Source organism: Scatophagus argus, chromosome 7, assembly GCF_020382885.2.
Source record: "Scatophagus argus isolate fScaArg1 chromosome 7, fScaArg1.pri, whole genome shotgun sequence".
In the NCBI taxonomy this organism is placed as follows: domain Eukaryota; kingdom Metazoa; phylum Chordata; class Actinopteri; family Scatophagidae; genus Scatophagus; species Scatophagus argus.
Genome location: NC_058499.1, coordinates 15,146,789 through 15,165,716, shown reverse-complemented (window position 1 = coordinate 15,165,716; position 18,928 = coordinate 15,146,789). Strand labels below are relative to the sequence as shown.

At 43.0% G+C, this 18,928-nt stretch overlaps 1 protein-coding gene across 3 annotated transcripts; it reads right to left on the bottom strand.

Moving 5' to 3' along the window:
- Positions 1-203: 203 nt before the first annotated feature.
- eea1 (early endosome antigen 1) lies at positions 204-18,913 on the bottom strand. 3 transcript variants are annotated; one of them, XM_046394290.1, is made up of 30 exons: positions 18,755-18,913; positions 15,848-15,925; positions 15,600-15,712; positions 15,440-15,494; positions 15,278-15,343; positions 15,111-15,141; positions 14,924-15,028; positions 14,639-14,760; positions 13,970-14,125; positions 12,920-12,934; positions 12,538-12,654; positions 10,921-11,259; positions 9,871-10,020; positions 9,445-9,564; positions 8,910-9,113; positions 8,524-8,724; positions 8,245-8,358; positions 7,949-8,104; positions 7,671-7,810; positions 7,167-7,497; positions 6,898-6,999; positions 6,614-6,808; positions 6,208-6,390; positions 5,712-5,897; positions 5,487-5,618; positions 4,858-5,043; positions 4,513-4,751; positions 3,465-3,585; positions 3,245-3,343; positions 204-3,129 (listed from the first exon to the last, which is right to left on the bottom strand). In XM_046394290.1, the coding sequence occupies exons 1-30, from the start codon at positions 18,776-18,778 to the stop codon at positions 3,007-3,009; spliced, it is 4,203 nt and encodes a 1,400-aa protein (XP_046250246.1). In that variant the 5' UTR covers positions 18,779-18,913; the 3' UTR covers positions 204-3,006. The 3 variants fall into 3 exon arrangements, with proteins under 3 accessions (XP_046250246.1, XP_046250247.1, XP_046250248.1); XM_046394291.1 differs by lacking the exon at positions 12,920-12,934 and having other exon boundaries at positions 18,755-18,912; XM_046394292.1 differs by lacking the exons at positions 15,848-15,925; positions 18,755-18,913 and having other exon boundaries at positions 15,282-15,343; positions 15,600-15,686.
- Positions 18,914-18,928: the final 15 nt, after the last annotated feature.

Sequence of the window (18,928 nt, the reverse complement as noted above, 5' to 3'; positions counted from 1 at the left end):
AAGTCAAGAATGAACTCCAAGCCAAACTTCAAATCGAAGGTTTAGCTTGGTGGATAAATTCCATAAAAACAGTTTTAATTCTAGAGAGATAAACCTTGAGGGATGTGAAAACTATATCAAGATTTTGAAAACCAACATGCATTTCTTAAATTAACACACTCTCTGTAATGGCTGCAAGAGAAGAAAAACACAACGCGAGAGGATAGAAACATACTGTTGGTTTTATTCAGGTTTGTCATGATGATGTATTAGAAAATCAACTGGTGCACGTGAACATAAATTACATGACTTCTCTCATCCCTTCAGGTGAACTGAGCTCACCCCGACTGTGGGAAATACATGGTGCATGTCATACAAGACATCGGCCTAAGGCACACCTTCATGACCGCCAAATACGATGACTCTAAACGTGGAGAAAATGTGAGCCACAGGCCAGTTAAGTCATCATGCATGGTAACTGACAGCAACACAAAGCAAGCCACAATGCAGTGCGCACAGGTCTGTGGTGCCATTTTGTAAAAAAAAAAAAGAAAAAAAAAAAAGAGTAAGACACCGATGAGTCCACACACATTTTCACTGTTTATACATCCACGAGTGTTATATATATTTCAGTTTTCTCTTTCATTACAAACATTTACAAAGATAATTATGACAGCCTTAGAATTAATGAGCAGTTAAGTATGTCGGGGCTAGAAATGCTGAAGCCTGCTGAAGTCGTGTGGTCCTACGTTTGTGGCTGGGCTCCCATAAGGACGAGTCCAGAATACATTAAGGTGCAGATCATCTCCAAGTTTTAAAGGACTGTACATCTTGACAGATCACGAATCAGAAATCCTTGATCAAAAACAGGCAATGACACGAAACTTGTGATCTCTAAGGTTTAGAAATAGTGCTTTTCCTGTGCCAATCTGAGGTAGACATAACAAAACCAATGCAACACATACAGAGACAGGTGTTCTTGAGTGCTTGCAACTGAGATGGATGTTCTCTTTTGTTTTTTTGTTTTTTTTTTAAATATACAAGCCTAAAAAGTTAATTTGGGCAAGACAAAGTCTGAAGCAAGCTGCTTGTTTGCAAAAAGCCAGAACAGCCTGCATTGTTGTCTGGCCTACAGTGTTTTGTTGCTGTTTGTTTGTTTGTTTTTCACCTGCTCCATTCTTTAGACAATTGCACAATATCTGTCACAATTATAAATTATACAAAGCAGAAATTCACTTTTACAGTGCCCTCAGTTGCAGACAGGTTGGACAGAGAACCGACAGTGACAGCTGCACCTGAAAGCAGCGCAGACATCCCGAGCGACGTGCCAGAGAGACGCCGAGGTGCTGAGCAGCCGACATTCTTACAGTGCATCTCAGCAGACAAACACAGCAGGCCTGAACACTAAAACACACACTCCAACGTCACCAACGTGACACACGCGCACACACGGCCGCAGTTATTGCTTCGAAGCGCAGCACGCACACACATACACACACAGCTCCAGCAATAGTCAGTGCTGTTGAGCGGAGATGAGCAGCAGCGGAAAAAAAAACAACAAAAAAACAAAATTAAAAGAAACATGCAAGCACCTTCATGAACTGCAAGATCAGTCTGCAGAAAGCACCACAATTTGCAGAAATTAACACAAAGAGAAATGTGGCACTTTTGCTGTGCCTCATTTTTCTCATTTCTCTCACAGCAAAAACTAACTGTACATAAAAGCCTCTCAGTTTATCATACATGCCACATACAAGATTAAAAAAAGAAAAAAATTTAGGACCCTGTGATTTAAAACTTAGAGACACTTAGAACAATACTGACATATGAAACACTCATTTTCATCTGTATTCCTGCTGCAGACATTCTTCAGTCATGAAATCTTTCATTTCAACAAATACACAAGCACACTGCCAAACAAAGGAAACACTGAGCGGATTTGACGTCACGGTGGATCTCAAGTTCTGCACAGAAACTCGCTGGTGCATACACTGATGAACTGTTTTCTTTATGAATATTCAATAAAAACAGCTTGTTCTACCTTAAAATCTGAAGCTGTGGGTACTTCACTTTTGCCGTGTGTATTGCTGTCCAACACAGCACCAAGGAAAAGGATCGAGCGCTCTTCAACTGTGAGAATTTGCAAAACATAAAATATTTTCTGTCTTTTAAAATCTCTATAATTTCCAGTCCACAATCATCAAATCAAGGAATCAAAGGTCGTTTTGTTTTGGGGTCAAATGAACTGCGGACGGCATGCAATTATGTTTAAGTACAAATGCTGATTTCCCGAAGGCAAATTCGAAGTTTTTCCCAAGTGAGCTTTTTCAACACACTTTCGTACACCTACAGCATGTACGTTAAACTGAAAAAATATCCAAAAATATTTTTGTCATTCCCAATTCACTTTCTTGATATAAAAATATCAGTTTAAATTTAAATTACTTCTTGATCAGATTGATGAAGCCATACAGAAAATGTCCCTTTTCTTGAACAAAACAATTACTTGTATGTTCCTTTGCAGGGCAGCAGTGATTTTCAACATCACTATAACAGTATTTACTTTCTCAGCCACTCTCACAATGACCTTCCACCTCACGATGCCAAAAATTTGAAAGCATACAAAGCAACCACCTTACATTTGCAAATGATACCAAACAACGATGGAGACGTGAACAAGAACTTAAAAGAGATGGTTGGTGTTTAGTTCTCACTGTCTCCGCTCTCTGGCAGTCCACAGGAGTAGCAAAGGCACAAAAACAGATACAGACAATCCCAATCAGTCCCACCAAATCCCCATCACGTGGCTCTGGTGTCTCTTCATGAAAACCCTTCAGCTATTTCCCTCCACACAGGAGCCAGACGTCACATGCAGGTGGGAGTCTTTGCACTGGGTCTGTCCTTTATAGTGCACATTAAAATATGATAAAGACACACGCCTTCTTCTGTCCGCTGCAGTAGGAAGGGGAAGGGAAAGGGGGGTAAAACTGGGGAGGTAAGGGAATGAGGGGAGAGGGGGGGGGGAAATCAGCCTTGAAGCTCCTCGAAGCACGTCTCACAGACCCGGACTGGCTTTTTAGAGGACGGCGTGAGGGCGTTCCTGGACGAACATTCCGCGCAGAAAATGTTTCCACAATGTCTACAGTGGTGCTGGATTTTCACAGAGGAGGAGGGAGAATGTGAGCAGGAATGTGCATGTTACAAAGTAAGACAAGTGAATTTGTGCCCCAACAAGCATCAATCCTCCAGTTGACTCCTTTCTTACCTTCCTGACAGTGACAGAGAAGCCTTTCCCACAGGCCATACAGTTCTGCACTTCGTGATCCTCGGCCCACTTCCTGGTCAGAGACTGTGACTGCTTGATCTAAAAGCAGAAACAGCAGGACTTAGAATCAGAGTTCCTAACTTTGTTTGTACCAGTATGCTTCCCGTCTTAGTACCCTAAGACGAACTGTTGACAGCTCATTGAGCGTTTCACGGCTGACCTGAAGCGACTGGTTCTCTCTGCCGAGCTCCTGCATGGCTGCCGTAGTGTCGTCCAGTTTCCTCCTCAGCTCCACCACCTTGCCCTGCAGTTTCTCTATCTCACCTTCACCCTTTACACACCTGAAGCACAACCACAGGACAGCTGATGATTTGCGTGGCTGAGGAGGATCTCCCACCACCACCAATACTACCACAACTGACACTACAACAAGGACCTGTTTTCAGATCAGCGGCAGTGTCTGAGAGCTGGAATGCATGTCTGCAGATAAACACAGACTCATGTATTGCAGATTTAGCATGTAAAGCATTTCTTTTTTTACACATGTATTGTAGAGAAGTTCTCCATGTTCTGCTACTTTTGTCCTGATAAATGGCTTCTCGCTAAATGTTCCTTTATCCTTTGCAAGTATATCACGGCGGCACATGCAACAGCCTATAATAGGCCTAATACATAATGAATTTCACATGATAATTTTAATAATCATTTGTTATACACAGGGAAATGAAGCTCTTTAAAAATTAAAGTTAAAAAGTTAGAAATTAGAGTTGTAGAAGAGATGTGCGCCGAGGAACATTTTCAGCAACTCAGGGTGACTGATTAAGACAAGTCAGTCTGATAATTTAGATTTTAATCAATATATTAACCAAAAGTCTGAAGGCATTGCTTGATTTAAAGTGACGTGTTAAGATACATTTTAAACATGAGAAAATTCTGGTGACTCCCAAGGCCTGCATGGGTTGCAAATGGTTTTAATCACCTGAATGCGGCCTCTGAAAAGTCTGATTAGGGAAAACAAACTGATCATTTCACTTAAGTTTTAAGCAGCTGACTCCTCTGAATACAACCAAAAGTGCTACCAAAGAGGAACTAAAGTCACTCCTCTGTTGACTCACAGCTATTTCTGATAGATAGATACTTTACCTTAGCATCAAGGCCAATGAAGAAAAAGCTTAAAAAAACTTAAAAGGCTTCAAGTATTTTTATGAAAACAATGATTCATTACTTGAAAGTATACATGTTGCTTGAGGGAAACAATGTCAACTCACCTTTCCAAAAGAGCCCGTCTCTCGTCCTGGTTGTTCTGGACGGTGGCCTCCAGCACAGCGATCTCTCCTCTCAATTCATCTGTCTGCTTCTCCAGTTCACCGACTCTCCGCTGGCTGCCCTGCCACTCTCTCTTCAGCGTTGCCACATTTTCATTCAAAGCAGTCACCTGTACGGCCATCTTAGCTTCAGCCTCCTCCCCACGTTTCACCTGCTCTTCTCTGGCTCGCTTCTCGGCCACCTTTGGAAGGGAGCATGGATTGTATCACGAAATGGGGACAGAAGGGGTGAATGAATTTAATCCAGTCATTTAAAATTATTTGGCGAAATTTGGCAGATGGGCCTACCAACTTATCCTGGACATCCCTGGTTTGGGCGAGGAGCTGCTCCTCTCTCTGGTGCCTGCTGTCCCTGGTGGCCTGGTGCTCTTTCTGCTCCTGCTCGAGGGCACCCTGTGCTGCGTCCACCTGACCCTGCAGTTCCAGTTTCTGCTGAATCAACAGCTGTTTGGCTTCCTGCAACTCACCCAGTTCCTGCAAAGCAACAAACACACAGCCCATTGCACAATATGTGGTCGTTAAAGTTCTCGCGTCTGAAAGTAAGATGACAGATGGGGTTAAACTTTGAAAGGCTTCAGCAGGTTGGAGCTTAGGAGGTTATTGCTCTGACATGAGCTTCAGATCAATTTTAAGACCACTTTGAAGGTCTGAAAAATCCATGCTCATGTCAAATTGTCGACTCAGGCGCGCTTTAGTTGTAAGTTTGAAGAATGTGGCCCTGATGACCTGCAGTACCTCTGAGTTAAGCTGTTTACATAAGACACAAGCATGGGAAGCAGGTCATATCAGCCAGTATGGCACATAAAATGGCAGCCATCAGCCCAGACTTCAGAACTTGCACTATTAACTCTTTCCAGTCCCCTTTAAATCAAAATACAAACATTGCTAGCTGTTGCTCATTACAAAAAGTGACTGACCTTCTCGCTCCTCTCTATTAATGCTTTTAATTCAGAAGTCAGTTTGGTGTTACTGTTCTCCAAGACACTCTTGGCTTTATTCAGCTTCTCCACTTTACTCCTCTCCTGCTCCAGTTCCTCCTTTACTTGGCCCTGCGTGAGTAAGCACAGTTTGCCATATAAGAACTTAATCACATCAAGTCATGTATGTGTTTATGTCCGTGTGTGTTACGCTGTTCGCCTGACCTGCTGTTTCTGTAGTTGTCTCAGGGTTTGCTCTTGCTGTTGGAGCTTCTGGTTTTGCTTTGCCAGCTCCTGCTCCAATGAACTCCGACCACTCTCCAGTTCCTGGATCTGAGCCTCTAAACCTGCCTGATGCGTTCGGTTAGCAGCCAGCTCCTCCTGAGCCAGGTTCAGCTTCTCCTCTGACGCCTATAATCAGCGAAACGCCCCAATTCACACAGTGAGGAGGGTCAAGAAGAAATCAAAACAACAACAACAACAAAAAGGCAGTAAGGGCAATGGGAACAGTTCAGATAAGCGTGTCTTAGTAAACACTTCATTCACCAGTCTGCAAGTCCCAACTGACCAACATCCTAGCCTGTCCTTAACCCACGTCTGAAAATTAACTGAAAGTGATGCGACGTGACAGCTTCTCTGCAAACTTGACACTTAACGAAAACCTCCCTAAATGAAGTCATTATCAGCCTCTACTCTTCCAGCCCCTCCCACATAAACCCACCTTCAGGTCTTGATGCAGGGCAGAGACTTCGGACTCCTTGCCGTAGAAGTCAGACTGAAGCTTAGAGAGGCTTCCCTGGCTTTGCTCCAAGGCCTCGTGCAGCTCTGTCGTGCGACTCTTCTCTGAGGCCAGCTCCTGGCTGAGCCCTGACAGCTGCGCCCTCAGCTTAGTCTCCTCTTCTGCCTGGAGATAAGAGTCAGACGCACACATTCAGAAACACACACAAAGAGAACAAAAGAATGCTACTGCATTTGAAAATACTTCACAGCAGCCCTGTGGAAATATCAATATTAATAATATTAATATCAACCCTTAAACAGGACAGGAAATGCAGCTTTGTGGTTCAACAGGATGAGAGTTGATAACAGTATGCATGTCTGGATTTAGATTGGAAAGTGCTACTTGCCTTCTTGGAATTAACTTCCTGTAACTCGGTCACTCGGCCCTTCAGTTTCTTCATCTCCTCCTCAAATGAGCCCTGGACCGTCTTAAGTTCCACCCTCAGCTTCTCCATCTGATTCTCTTTTTCCTTCAGTGCCTCCTGAGACTTTGAGTGCTGCTGTTCCACTGTGGTCAGCTGCACCTTCAGCTTTTTCTCTGCCTGATGTTTGTAGACATATAACAGGTCTTTAGGTGCTGCACTCAAAACGGTAATGCTTGACTTTCCATTTTATTTTTTCAGAAACATACCTCTTTCATCTGCTCAAGTTGCTCTTTAGATTCGTTCATTGCCTTGGTGATGGCCTCGTTATTCTTAAGAAGTTCTTGTCTGGCCTTTTCACTGGACTTTTTCTGAGAATTAAGACACATTAAGGCTGTCAGCGACCTGGTGCTGTAATTAGGTGATTTTTTGTTACTCTGCGATACAAGACAAATTTCCCGAAATTGAAAAGTAAATAAAATAACATCAAAGTAGTCCAAACTGTCTTTGATTTTTGACTACAGCTTATTGAATCTACCTTCTCCTCCATGGCTGACTTATGGGTCTTCCTCTCTGCATCCAGTAGACTCTGACTCTCTTTCAGGGCCTTATTAGCATTTCCAAGGCTCTCCTGCACAGAGGCAAGCTCCTTCTTTTGAACCTCTTTTTCCTGTTGGGCCTTCTGTAAGTCTACCGCCAGGCTTTGAGCTTTTCTGTCCAGGTCTGCATGCCTAGTCTTTCCCTCCTGGGTCACCTTGTCTAGGTTCACCTTCAGAGCAGCTCTGTCCTGCTCACTGCGCTCCAGCTGCTGCTTAACGTCACTCAAAGCAGCTGCTTTTTTCTTTAAGTCCTCTTGTAGTGTTGTAGCCCTGATGTGGAAAAGCCAATTACGTTGTTTTAAGAGTAAAGTAAAATACGCGTGCACACAGTTGTACCATCACAGTTACAGAGTGTTAGTTATAGTTGCATTTGGATGCATTTATTATTTGCAAATCTTAATCACGTTTTAATAAAGCCAATACACTGAGCTAGCTCATCTCACCCCGCCTTCTCCGTCTCCAGCGAGTGCTGCAGCTCCTTAGCTTTCCGTTTAACCTCTGACCCCTCCTTCTGCAGCTTCTGTATTTCTTGCTGCGCCTGGTCACGTGTGGCCTGCAACTCGCCAACCTGCGACTCCAATTTCTGTCAGATTACATTAAAACAACAAATTTAGAAAGAACATGCATGTACACTGAACAAACAAGATACATTTTAAAGCTTAAAGTTAGCCCTCTTACAGTCCCGTATCAGGTACTTGCAAAAAACAGACCCCACACAAACCTTACTGAGCCCCTCCAGCTGCTCTATACGCTGTTCTGAGGACATTAGTTTGTCTTTACATTCTTTCAGACTGGTTTCCAGTTGTGTGCACTGCTCCTGTCTCTCCTTGAGTCTTTGGGTCTGTTCCTCCACCTTCTTCTGAACTTTATTAAGCTCCTATACGGGGGTTTGAGGGGACAAGGTGAGTGGACAGCTGGGAGTTACAGCTATATTCAAAGGAAAGAAATATGGCACACAAAAAGGAGCACCATGCTGAGTTTTAGCCAAAGTTTAAGAGGCACAAAGGAGGTGCTAACCTGCTGCTTGTCCTGCAGTGCATGCTGAGCAGTCTCCAGGTTGTTCTCCAGATTAGCCTTCTGTGCAGCCTTGGCAGCCTCTGCAGACAGCAACATCTCCGTCTTTGCCTTCAGCTGAAGAAGAAACAGGCCCACAGAAACTTTTACTCTCATTACAAAAAATAAAATCTGTACAATCAGACCCGCAGGATAGATTTTACAGTGTGTGAATACTAACAAGAGAATAATATCAATGTCCTCCACTGTATACTATTCAAAATATATTGCGCAGAGACTTACCTGAGCATCCAGCTGAGCTATCTTCTCCTTGCTGTCTGCGAGCTGGGCAGTGAGTTCAGTGACTGAGGTCTCCAGTGTGTGGGCTCGGTCCTGGGCTGAACGCAGCAGGGTCTTCTGCTCCTGGACCTGCTCGTGGAGGTTATCCTGGGCTTGCTTGTTGCTCTCTGATTGGTTCTTCAGCTTGTCTGTCAACTGGGTGACCTGTAACACCACATACACACAAAAGGTTCACGGAAGCTGAAAAACGACGAATACTTCCTTTTCATTATCGCTGAATAAAACTGGCCTTTCCATACGATGCTTATTTTCTGTTCGTCTGTCACTTCTGCACTACAGAGAAGTGAGCGCACCATGAACATTGAGATCGTATATGTGCGTGCAGACACCTGTTCTTGTAGTCCATGGTTTTTCTCTTTTAGCTGGTTGAGCAAAGCCGTCTCTCCCTCCCCAGCCTGAATCTTGGCACATAGGTCTTCTCTCTCGGCTTCCAATTGGCTCACAATGTCCTTACTCTTCTGCAGCAGAGCCTCCAGATTCTGGATCTTCTGGTCCTTATCTCCGATCTGACGCAACACCTGCTCCAGGTCATTCTACAGCATGAGGGCGAGTCAGCATAGCAGGAAGTTTACATCGGGTGTTCTGACAGCATCATTTATTCATTTAATGTTAGGGTTTTATGTGTGAGGTATACATTAAATTGTAGACCACACAAGCACACTGCACCACCTATAAGGATAATGTATAACATGCTATAATCTCATAAATCCTATATGTAGAAACTTGACTTTGTATAAAACGATGCCACACATTATTGCAATCAGAAACTCTCTTCGATTTTAAAACTCGCTGTTCAGCACAGCCTCTTTTGGCTTTATGCTCTCCAGCATTGTTACCAGACAGGTTTTTCTGCGGAAGGAGTACCTGTGCCTCGCGGAGTTTGCCATTAGTGTTTTGCTGCAGTGCCTGCAGCTCCTGGTGCTGCTGCTTGGCTTTCTCCAGCTGGTGCTGCAGGTCTGTATTCTTACTGGCACTCTCCTTCAACTAAAACAGCAAAACACAGAAGCACATTTATCTGCGTCCCTTCATTATTTTTACCATAACCTTAAATGTGTTGTTAACTTCAAAGTCATTTTGTGTATCTTACTGTTTCTCTTCTATCCTTTTACCACAGTGATAACTGTTTTTATAATCTGTTACTAACTCTTTTTTTTCATTTGCAGGAATCACTGATTTCCTTTTGTTTGCATACATAATCCACAATTAAACATCAGATGAATTTATGCACAGAAGTTGTGTCTGTCACATTACATCAGTTCAGTTTCCTTATAGCAATCATTTGATGCCAACCTGTTCTTCCGCCCGGGACAGTTTAAGCTGCAGATCGGCTGCTTGCTGCTCGCGGTCTTTAAGTTTCTCCCCAGACAGCTGCCTCTGCTCTTTAAGACGGCCTTGCACCTCGCCAAGCTGCCTCTCCGCCTCCAGCAGTTTGGCGTGTAGCTAGGAGTGCAAACACATGGGTGATGATGAGGATGGAGAACATACAATGATAGCAAAAAATACAGAAGACACTTTGAGGAGGACTAAGGACAGACATTTTCTATTTCAAAAATTTCACATTTTTCCAGCCTCAAATTTCCAGACTTCTTGGTAGATTTTTCAGACCATATCTGACACCTGAGTACAAATAACCTGGATGTTTGTTACGAAAATAAATTCTTTTGTTAACAGCTATGTTACATTCTGACTATTCATTGCAAATAATTGATTGCAAATATAATTGCCATATGATTGTAGGGAGATATTGTAGATCATAAAAGTTGGAGGGACATTTGGCATCCTCAACCAATCAGATGTTATATTCAGTATTGTCAAGCCAACCCCCTTGAAAAAGTTTGTATAATAAGTATAGTTTTTAGAAATTCTGAATTATATAATTTAGAAAACAGAATAATGATAACAGTCCAGATACAACATTTTCCCATATTTATCTACTTCTCAAAATGACTAAAATCAAATTCCATACATTCCCACTGTGTAGGAATACCGAACGGATGTCAGGAATCCTCTTTTCAATAACCCAATTCCAGATTCCACAATGTATTGACTACTTTAAGTCTTTAGGTCATGATCTGCAAAACAGAGGAAATCATCATGCTTCAGAACTGCTGTCCTCTGGAAATAAAGTCACTCCATGCTATGGTAAAGTCCATGACATAGATTTCAACAGTCAATCTGAAAAAGTGTGTCACTCACTGTTTTACTTAATAAACAGAAATGTACTGAGCAGGACCAACATTTTCATGCTGTTTTCTTCCTCAGTCAGGTGTATATGAATCGCTACGACATATCATCCTGCCTGCAGCTGTCCTTCCTGTAACTTCTGTCCGCTCTCCTCACCTGACTGATCTCAGTCTGCTGCTGAGCACCATGGCTCTCTTTTTCTTCCCTTTGCTGCTCCAGCTGTTTCCTCTCAACCTTCAGCTCCGCGTGCTTCACCTCCAACTCCACAATCTCATTCTTCAACTTTGCCACTTCCTCAGCACTCTCTCGGAGCTCCGTCTGGGCCTTGTGCAGGGAGGCCTCAGCTCCTGTGGCCCGAGCTTGCAGCTCTTGAACCTCCAGCTCCCTCTCCTTCAGGTTGCTTTGAAGTCCCTTCTTGGCGGCCTCCTCAGCCCCTAGACGCTCTTCTAGTTCCTGATACTGTTTTTCCTTGCGTGCAAGCTTTTCAGACAGGCTCTGTGAGGAAGAGGAGAGGACAACACGCGGCAGATGAGCATTGGCTGTCCGGACGTTTGGGAAGCCAGGGAGTAAATAAGTGGAAAACTAAACAATAGTGAGAAAAATTATGTTCTGACTCATCTTGAAAGAGAACTGACAGTGTTTGAGAGGTTAATCAAGTCAAACTGGAACATGAACCATTTGTCTCTTCTAAATTGAAACAACTGGTGTGATAGAATCTGCAACAAAGCACAAACACTCATGGCTCATGTGATGTAAGCTATGGAAAAGAACAGTCGCCTGTCAAGAGTCAAGAGTAAAGTGAGGCATGGCATTTCCAGGGGACGGTTTACGACATGGAACTTGGAATACCGTGCCATGTGTACAGCAGTAAACTTGGCTGCAGGCTAATAAAGAACAAAATGTTGTTAATAGTGGAGCGTGCTGCTAACTAGGGAGTGTGACAGGGCATCTGGGCTTCACAGACATTCAATAAACCTCTGCAAGTCACCACAGCAGCTGGCCAACATTAACGACCCTCTCTAGACACTCAGTTTTTCCCCTCTTCTTCTGTTCAACCCTGCATCTCTCCCATCTAATCCTGGAGTCACAGACCAGTAAAAGCCCTGTTGTTGTACACCTGTCTGTTCTTAGTCCTGATCCTCTGTGTCTATCGGCTCCATCACTTCAGTCTCTATGAGATATCAAGTCTCAGAATAGCCTGTTGCGAGGAGAGGCTTGGGGTGGGGTGGGGGACATAACACTGGAGATCCAGTTATAATCCCTCCCTCTTACCCGGAAACCTACTTGGCTGGAAGGGCACTGATGTGCCCGATGTGGAAGGATCTCTGGCAGGAACCCTGTGCTGCCATTCCCCAGTTCCCATTGCATCAGGGCAGTCATCTTTGATTGTATTTCAACCCAAGTAACAGAGTTGGCACAGAAGATGTCCCCCCCTGCTGGTTTAATTATAGGTCTACGCGTGATTTTTTTTTTCCCAATCAACATATCTGTGCTGCCAAAGAAGGCAGAGCATTGTAACAGGGCCTGATGCCAAGCAACAGAGGAAAGTTTACAGAAACTGAGATGGCATGGCATGCCCTGCACTTGAGGGGCAGCTGGCATAGCTTGTTAACAAGCTTCATACTGAAGTAAAAGTAAATCCTACACATTCTCAGATGTGTAGCAGACACCATAGCTGGCAGTAATCTGCTCAGAAAACTGTCACGACTATAATAAGCATAGTTGTTTGGCCCTGATGGAGTGTGAGTGTGTGTGTATGTGTGTTTGTGTCACCTGGCTTTGCTGCTGCAAATTATTCAGGTTGCTCTTCAGCTGGTGGATCTGTTGTGTGTAGACGGCTGCTTCCTGCGGACCTTTTTCCAGCTCTGCTTTTAGTTGGGACACGGTCATCTACAAAACAAGAGACACGTTACACTCTTTTTCTAAACCATTTAGCGCACATTCAAAGAACTGAAGCACCACTGTGAAGAACTGAAATAAAAGAAGAAAACAAACCCAACATGGATTAATAACAACCAGGTGTCAGTTGCACAAAAACCCAAAAAAAGAGGTAAACACACTGTTAAAAAAAATACTTTCTGAATAACTTTTCAAACTTAAGAGAAATGCAAAAGCACAAATCCAATTTTGGGGCCAACTTGAAACGTGTTTTTACCTCCAGATTACGAATCTTGAAGAAAGAGTGAGTATTGGAGAGGGATACAGTATGTGAGGAAGCAGAACAAGAAGAAGGGGAGGGAAAGAGAGACACAAACAAAAGGTAAGTCATGATACATCAGCAAAGGGCCAATCCGAAACACACAGCGAGGTGCTGCCGAACTGAGAGACTATAAAATCCAAAGTTACCTAATTTTACACAGACAGCACTTTGCCGTGGCAGCATCAAGCAGAATATTCAATACAAACTAATTCAATACAAACTTTGGTTTGCTTTTTGCTCTGTACTGTTCCGGGGTCAGACGATGCAAGAACCTGAATGTAATGTTAGTTGTGGTGTTGACAGTTCACCGTCCAGACCTGAAAACCTCCTACATGTTCATACCGTGGAACTTACACCTCAAAGAACTACTGTTCCAGAGACTGTGACAAAGCCACATACAGTAATAGCTTTTAAGCTATTACATAATCAAAATAATCAAATACCTAATTCAAATATATTCAGAATGTGGTTCCTCAATGTGTAAAAATCTGAAAAGTGTCTTCTGAAATCATGAGCAGAGCAGAAGAAAGAGAAGTTCAGGGCCTGGTGCAGTCTGACAGAGGCCTGGATAAAAAATTCTGAAAATAGGGCTGAATTATTCACCAGGCACTAATTGATGAGAATTAGGCACAAGGCCATCTGGCATGATGTAACTACTGCACATCAGAACTATTTCATAAGTTATTTGAGAGTTATTTTTAGCTACCAAGAATCTTAAGAGCTGTTTTTTTTTGGGCGGGCGGGGGGGGGGGGGGGGGGGGTTGGTTGGTCAAAAAGTGCAGTGTGTGGCCTGAGCAAACGACAGATGAAAAGAAAAGTGTGTAAAACATGAACAACTACACTATATTTCCCATCAACACTAAAATTTTCTTGATAATAAAGTAAACTGTGGGAATCAGTGTGCATGTTTATGTGCTTTCAACAAGTACAGGTTAGGGTTGACGAGTGGCGGCTTATGTTGCAACACGCTGGAGAAAAGTCAAAGTGAAGTTTTCCCTCCCTCACCTCTGAGGTAGTGTAATTCGCCTGCAGCTGTTCATAGTGGTTTTTGAGGCGTTCAGACTCCTCCTCCCGCTCACGAGTCATACTGTCCATCAGTGTCTGGACCTGCACCAGCTCCTTCTGCAACACTTCCACATCCTCCACTCCCGGTCGCTGCAGCTAGGGGGCAGAGCAGAGGCGCCGTGTTAAAGCTGTGACAGACAATGGGGACAGCAGGCTTTCTGGTTTCCCGGTAAATCTAAACTTAAAAAAATAGGTGAACTGTTCACGTGTATCCCCAGCTGTGCACATGACAAGATGTTTAATATCTGAGCAATGGAAATATGCAGCCCAATAAATTCAAGACTAAAGATAGCATCAAACCTATATGTGAAACTTCTCTAAACTACTCAGAAGGTCAGATAAAGCAAAAGTGCAACCACAAAACTATAACTTAAAGCACACTTAAGCTTAAGTTCTGTTTCACATTTCTATGACAACGGTGAAGAGGTTGTCTGCTTTGAGTCTTCCACCAAACAGCTCAGCCAAATGGATTTCATGGTGTCGATTCAGTATTATTCTTTCAATGTCCAAAGCACAGCATTCATGAAAGAAACGTCTATACAAATGTACAAAGTCTCAAGCCTAGTGAGAAAAGAATAAATGCCAACAGAAACCTATTGAGTGCCGTACCAGTTCTGTTTGGAGTCTCTCATTCTCCTGCTTCTCTTTCTGTAGCTGCTCGTTCAATTTGGCCAGCCTCTGGTCGGCAGCCTCCTTTAGGCTCTTCTCCTCATCATAGCGAGATTTTAAGTCTGTCAGATTCAACATTTAAAAGAAAAAGTCCAAACAACAAAAAATATTTCACTTGTGAAAACTGATCTGAGGGGAAAACAAAGCTGTGTCAAATAAAATGCGTAAATGCTACACACCCACAGACACGGGCTTCCAAGTTCCTGGCCCCAAACACACACTAACCTACTATCTCTGTGGCCAGCTGGGCAGCCTTCTGCTCAAACAAGTCTTTCATCTGCTTGATGTTGAACTTTTCTGTCTCGGCCTCATTCAACTTCCTTTCAAGGACTGAGGAAAAAAAAAGTATCACATATTAGCAATTGATGTCTGGTATCTTTTTCATAGATACTTTAAATATAACACCCCCAACCTGAATCCTCCGAGTCCATCTGTCCATCACTCTGTGGAATCGAGGGAAAGAGAAAAACATGTACAGTAAGACTACACATTGCCATCGTGTTTCATTAAGCACTTTTAAATTCAGAAGGAAGAATTTCTTTTTATTATAATACATATTAAATATTTTGAAGAAATTACTTGCTTCAGTTGTCCCTGGACTTTGTCCAACTCCTTCTTGAGCTCTCCAGAGAACCATCGTTCCTCCTAATCAGGTGAAAACACACACACAGGCACAAAATCATGTCTTTGCTTGAGATGACCATTTACACCGCTAAGTTTGTTTCACAAACTCGAGTGTACCTTGAGAGAAGCATGCAGGTCCTGAACCTCTTGCCGCAGCATTGAAAGGTCTTCCCTAAAGAGGAGGAAAGTGTGTGTTCACAAAAATCCCAATGTAAAATTCTGTGAAGTGCACGCAGTCAGACACTTTGTCATAACTAATGTAACATTAATATCTCACCGAGTGGGGGCCACATGAGCGGGAAGGTCTCCAGTGTCATGGAACAACTCATAGTGTTTGAACAGCTCCTCTGCAGAGTTGTGAGACTTCATGCACTGAGGACAGATGAAGCCCTGAAACACAGAGACCAAATACAACAGTCACCCATGGAACAATAACTGATCAGAGAGATTCAATCCTTCTGCTCTGCTTGCACGGTAAAAAGAAAGCTACGAGTTTTCAATTACAATAAAGCAAGTCCACATTACCTCAGATGTCTGATCATGGTTAAGGTCTGTGCTGGGCTGCTCTGGCTCTGTATTCTGGGAGCCTCCCTTCCCAGGGGTCTGATGAGGAGAAAGTAGACTTGATTAATCTAAACATATAATAGCATTCAGAACACATAATGCAGATAATTATATACAATAAGTTAATGCACTACATTCCAGAGATACTGGAATGTTACACACATTCACACCTCTGATGCTTGTACCCTTTACTTTTATTGTTTGCAATGTTTATTTCTTGATAAACGCTGGATCAAGTGAACAACAACCTATTACGGAGAAGAAAGTTGAGACTTCCCAGAAAACAAGCCCACACCTTTGAGTCTGAGTCCTGGCTCACGTCTCAAAAAGAAGTATGCTGGGTGCAACTAATTTGCCGTAATTAAAAGTGTGATTTATGACAGTGATGAACCCTGGAATGTTGTAACAGTCTCCTCTTCAAAACATGTTTAATGAAGATCGCTGTATCATGAATTAACAACACCCTAGTGTGCGGTGACACCAGTTCACCCAGGTGATGCATAATTCCCAGAAAAATGTCTTTGACTTTTTCCAGGTTTCAAAGTTCACAGGCACCTTTGGGACAACACAGATCCTTCAGAGAATATGAATACGCCTGTGTCAATTTTTCCTCCTTCTTCTTTTCATTTTCACGAAGAAGAGTTGCCATGTTGCACTGAGATCATTATTGAAGAGCTGTTTTTAAGACACAAACTGAAGACTGAGGTCCTGACTCTGATTAGGCCTCTCATTTGCACTAAAACTGTTAAAACCAACTGCAAGACTTTTCTGTCATTTGCCGTATTTTTCATTATACCTTCCCAACCTTTTCTGTGCCTCCAGCAGAATATCATTCCCACTGGATGATGCAGCCACAAACATGTTTTACGGCAGGGAACGTGTCTGGCTTACCACAAACGTTTAGTTATAATGGCCACTTAGATCTCATCAGACCAAAGAACAATCTTTCACTTTGTTTCAGTCTCCCACGACTTGTGGCATATGCGAACCCAGATGCAGTATGAGGTCTTTTCAACAGACTCAAAGCTGTGACTGGTGAAGCACCCAGGCATGAGTATGTGCAGTGTCTCCCATCTGTGTGTCCACAGGCCTCACTCATTCTTCTCACATACACGCTGCGTTTGAGGACAGCCTGTTCTGGAGAGATTTACAGCTGTGCCATATCTTTTTTCCATTTTTTTATGACTGACCATATGATAGGGATATTCACTAGCTTGGAAATTTTCTTGTACCCTTGACCTGACATTCCCTCCAGAGTCACTTCAAATCAGCTCAGTCCAGTGGCCTGTAGGTCAAACACATAAAGTGGATGTGCCACTAGTAGTCCATTCACAAAAAGGGTTTGTTTTGATCGTGATAGTCGGCATGAATCAACTGGGTGATTGCCTGGGTGTGCATGTGTTAGGAGTGGGACTTTGAGCACTTTGAACCGAGGCATCTCAGCGCCTGTCGGAGGGCTGACAAACACCACTTTCAAAGCACGCTCAGCATTTGATTCGTGAAACAACCTTTGAGCCAATGTACACAAACTACACACATAAAACAACACTGCATTGACTTTCCAAAAGTCAAAATAATACCTCCAAAACAGTAATATGGACTAGTTTCACTCAACAGAGGTCATATGCATAAATGAGAAATTTACTATTTTTTGGGATTTATACTTTCTTGAAATACATTGGCAAAGTAATTTCTGTCCTTCCACTACACCATGGAGCCTTGATTTTAAAACAGGATGGAATTTCAACCAGTGCAGTAAAAATTAGCAAGAGTAGCTGTGACATGATACAGCAATAAAACGCATTGTAATCATTATTTTGGGAATGTGGTCTACAGTTGTGCCCATAATCTTTTAGACCAAGACCGTGATGCCTCAAACTTCATATGGAGAACAGATGTGTATTACAGAACGGACATTTTTAATCTGTGATAATATCTATGCTACAAGGTTTAAATCATTCACAAGCGACTGTACTGGGGGTTTACTACAAAACTGATCTGTAACACGGAATATTTTTATTTCACTTAAAACGTTTGCAGTGAAATCCATGGTAGGTTCCACTCAGACAGTCCCTGACCGAAAGGCACTGTATTGGTAGATGGATTTTCCTGGTTACAAGGCCGGGACACAAAGTGTACACAATGCTGCAGCTAATGTTAGCAATTCCCCGTGGTAAATGTAGTTCTTCACAGAAACTAGCTAAATAGCTAGCCTCGTTTACTCCCACCTGTAAGCTTTTTTGAGCGAGCTAGTACAATCCACGAGACCGATAAGATTACCAAAAGCTCAATTTATTAAAACCCATATATTTTTCCATGTTTCATTTTCCAACAGTGTATCTATAGCTAACGTCAGCGTTAGTATGTGACAAGTGGATGATGAATTAACCTACCGCTATGACCCAGCTAGCTAACTATGAAACGGAAACAATGAAAATAACACGATTCAGTCACTAGGAACGTTAGCTAGTTAACTTATTCCGTACTCGACTAGGCTAAGGAAAGGTGTACATGTTAACTACTTGTTTTGCTACTTTATTGCATAGACATACAGGCTTGATACACCCCTGTCAACAGTAGCATCAATCTACCGAACCAAGCTAGCATTCAATGGCTAGCTAAGTCAACCCCAATGAAGGTGCGCTTGATATGTTCACTACGATCGAACGGGGCAGCGGATGTTTTGCAACTGAGCATCTCAAGTAGGCTTAAGACCAAAACTCCGCCCGCCCGCAACACTCTGTGTTATAAACGGTGCATCCCTACCATTAAAACACAGACAAGGATAGGCCTGTGTCTGCCAGAGTAAACGACTTGTTTTAACCACACTAAAGAGATACGGTTGATTTTGTAGCACCAAAAGCTCACCATCTGAAGTATCCGTCTGAGCATGGCCTCGATCGTGTTTGTCTGGTCACAAAACCCAATGAGTTTTCCAAATGTCAAAGTTTACGTCGCTGTATAACCAACACCTGACCAAGCTCAGGCAGCAGCGGCGAATGGGCGGGTCATTGAGAGGATGGTCACACAGCCTGGCTACAT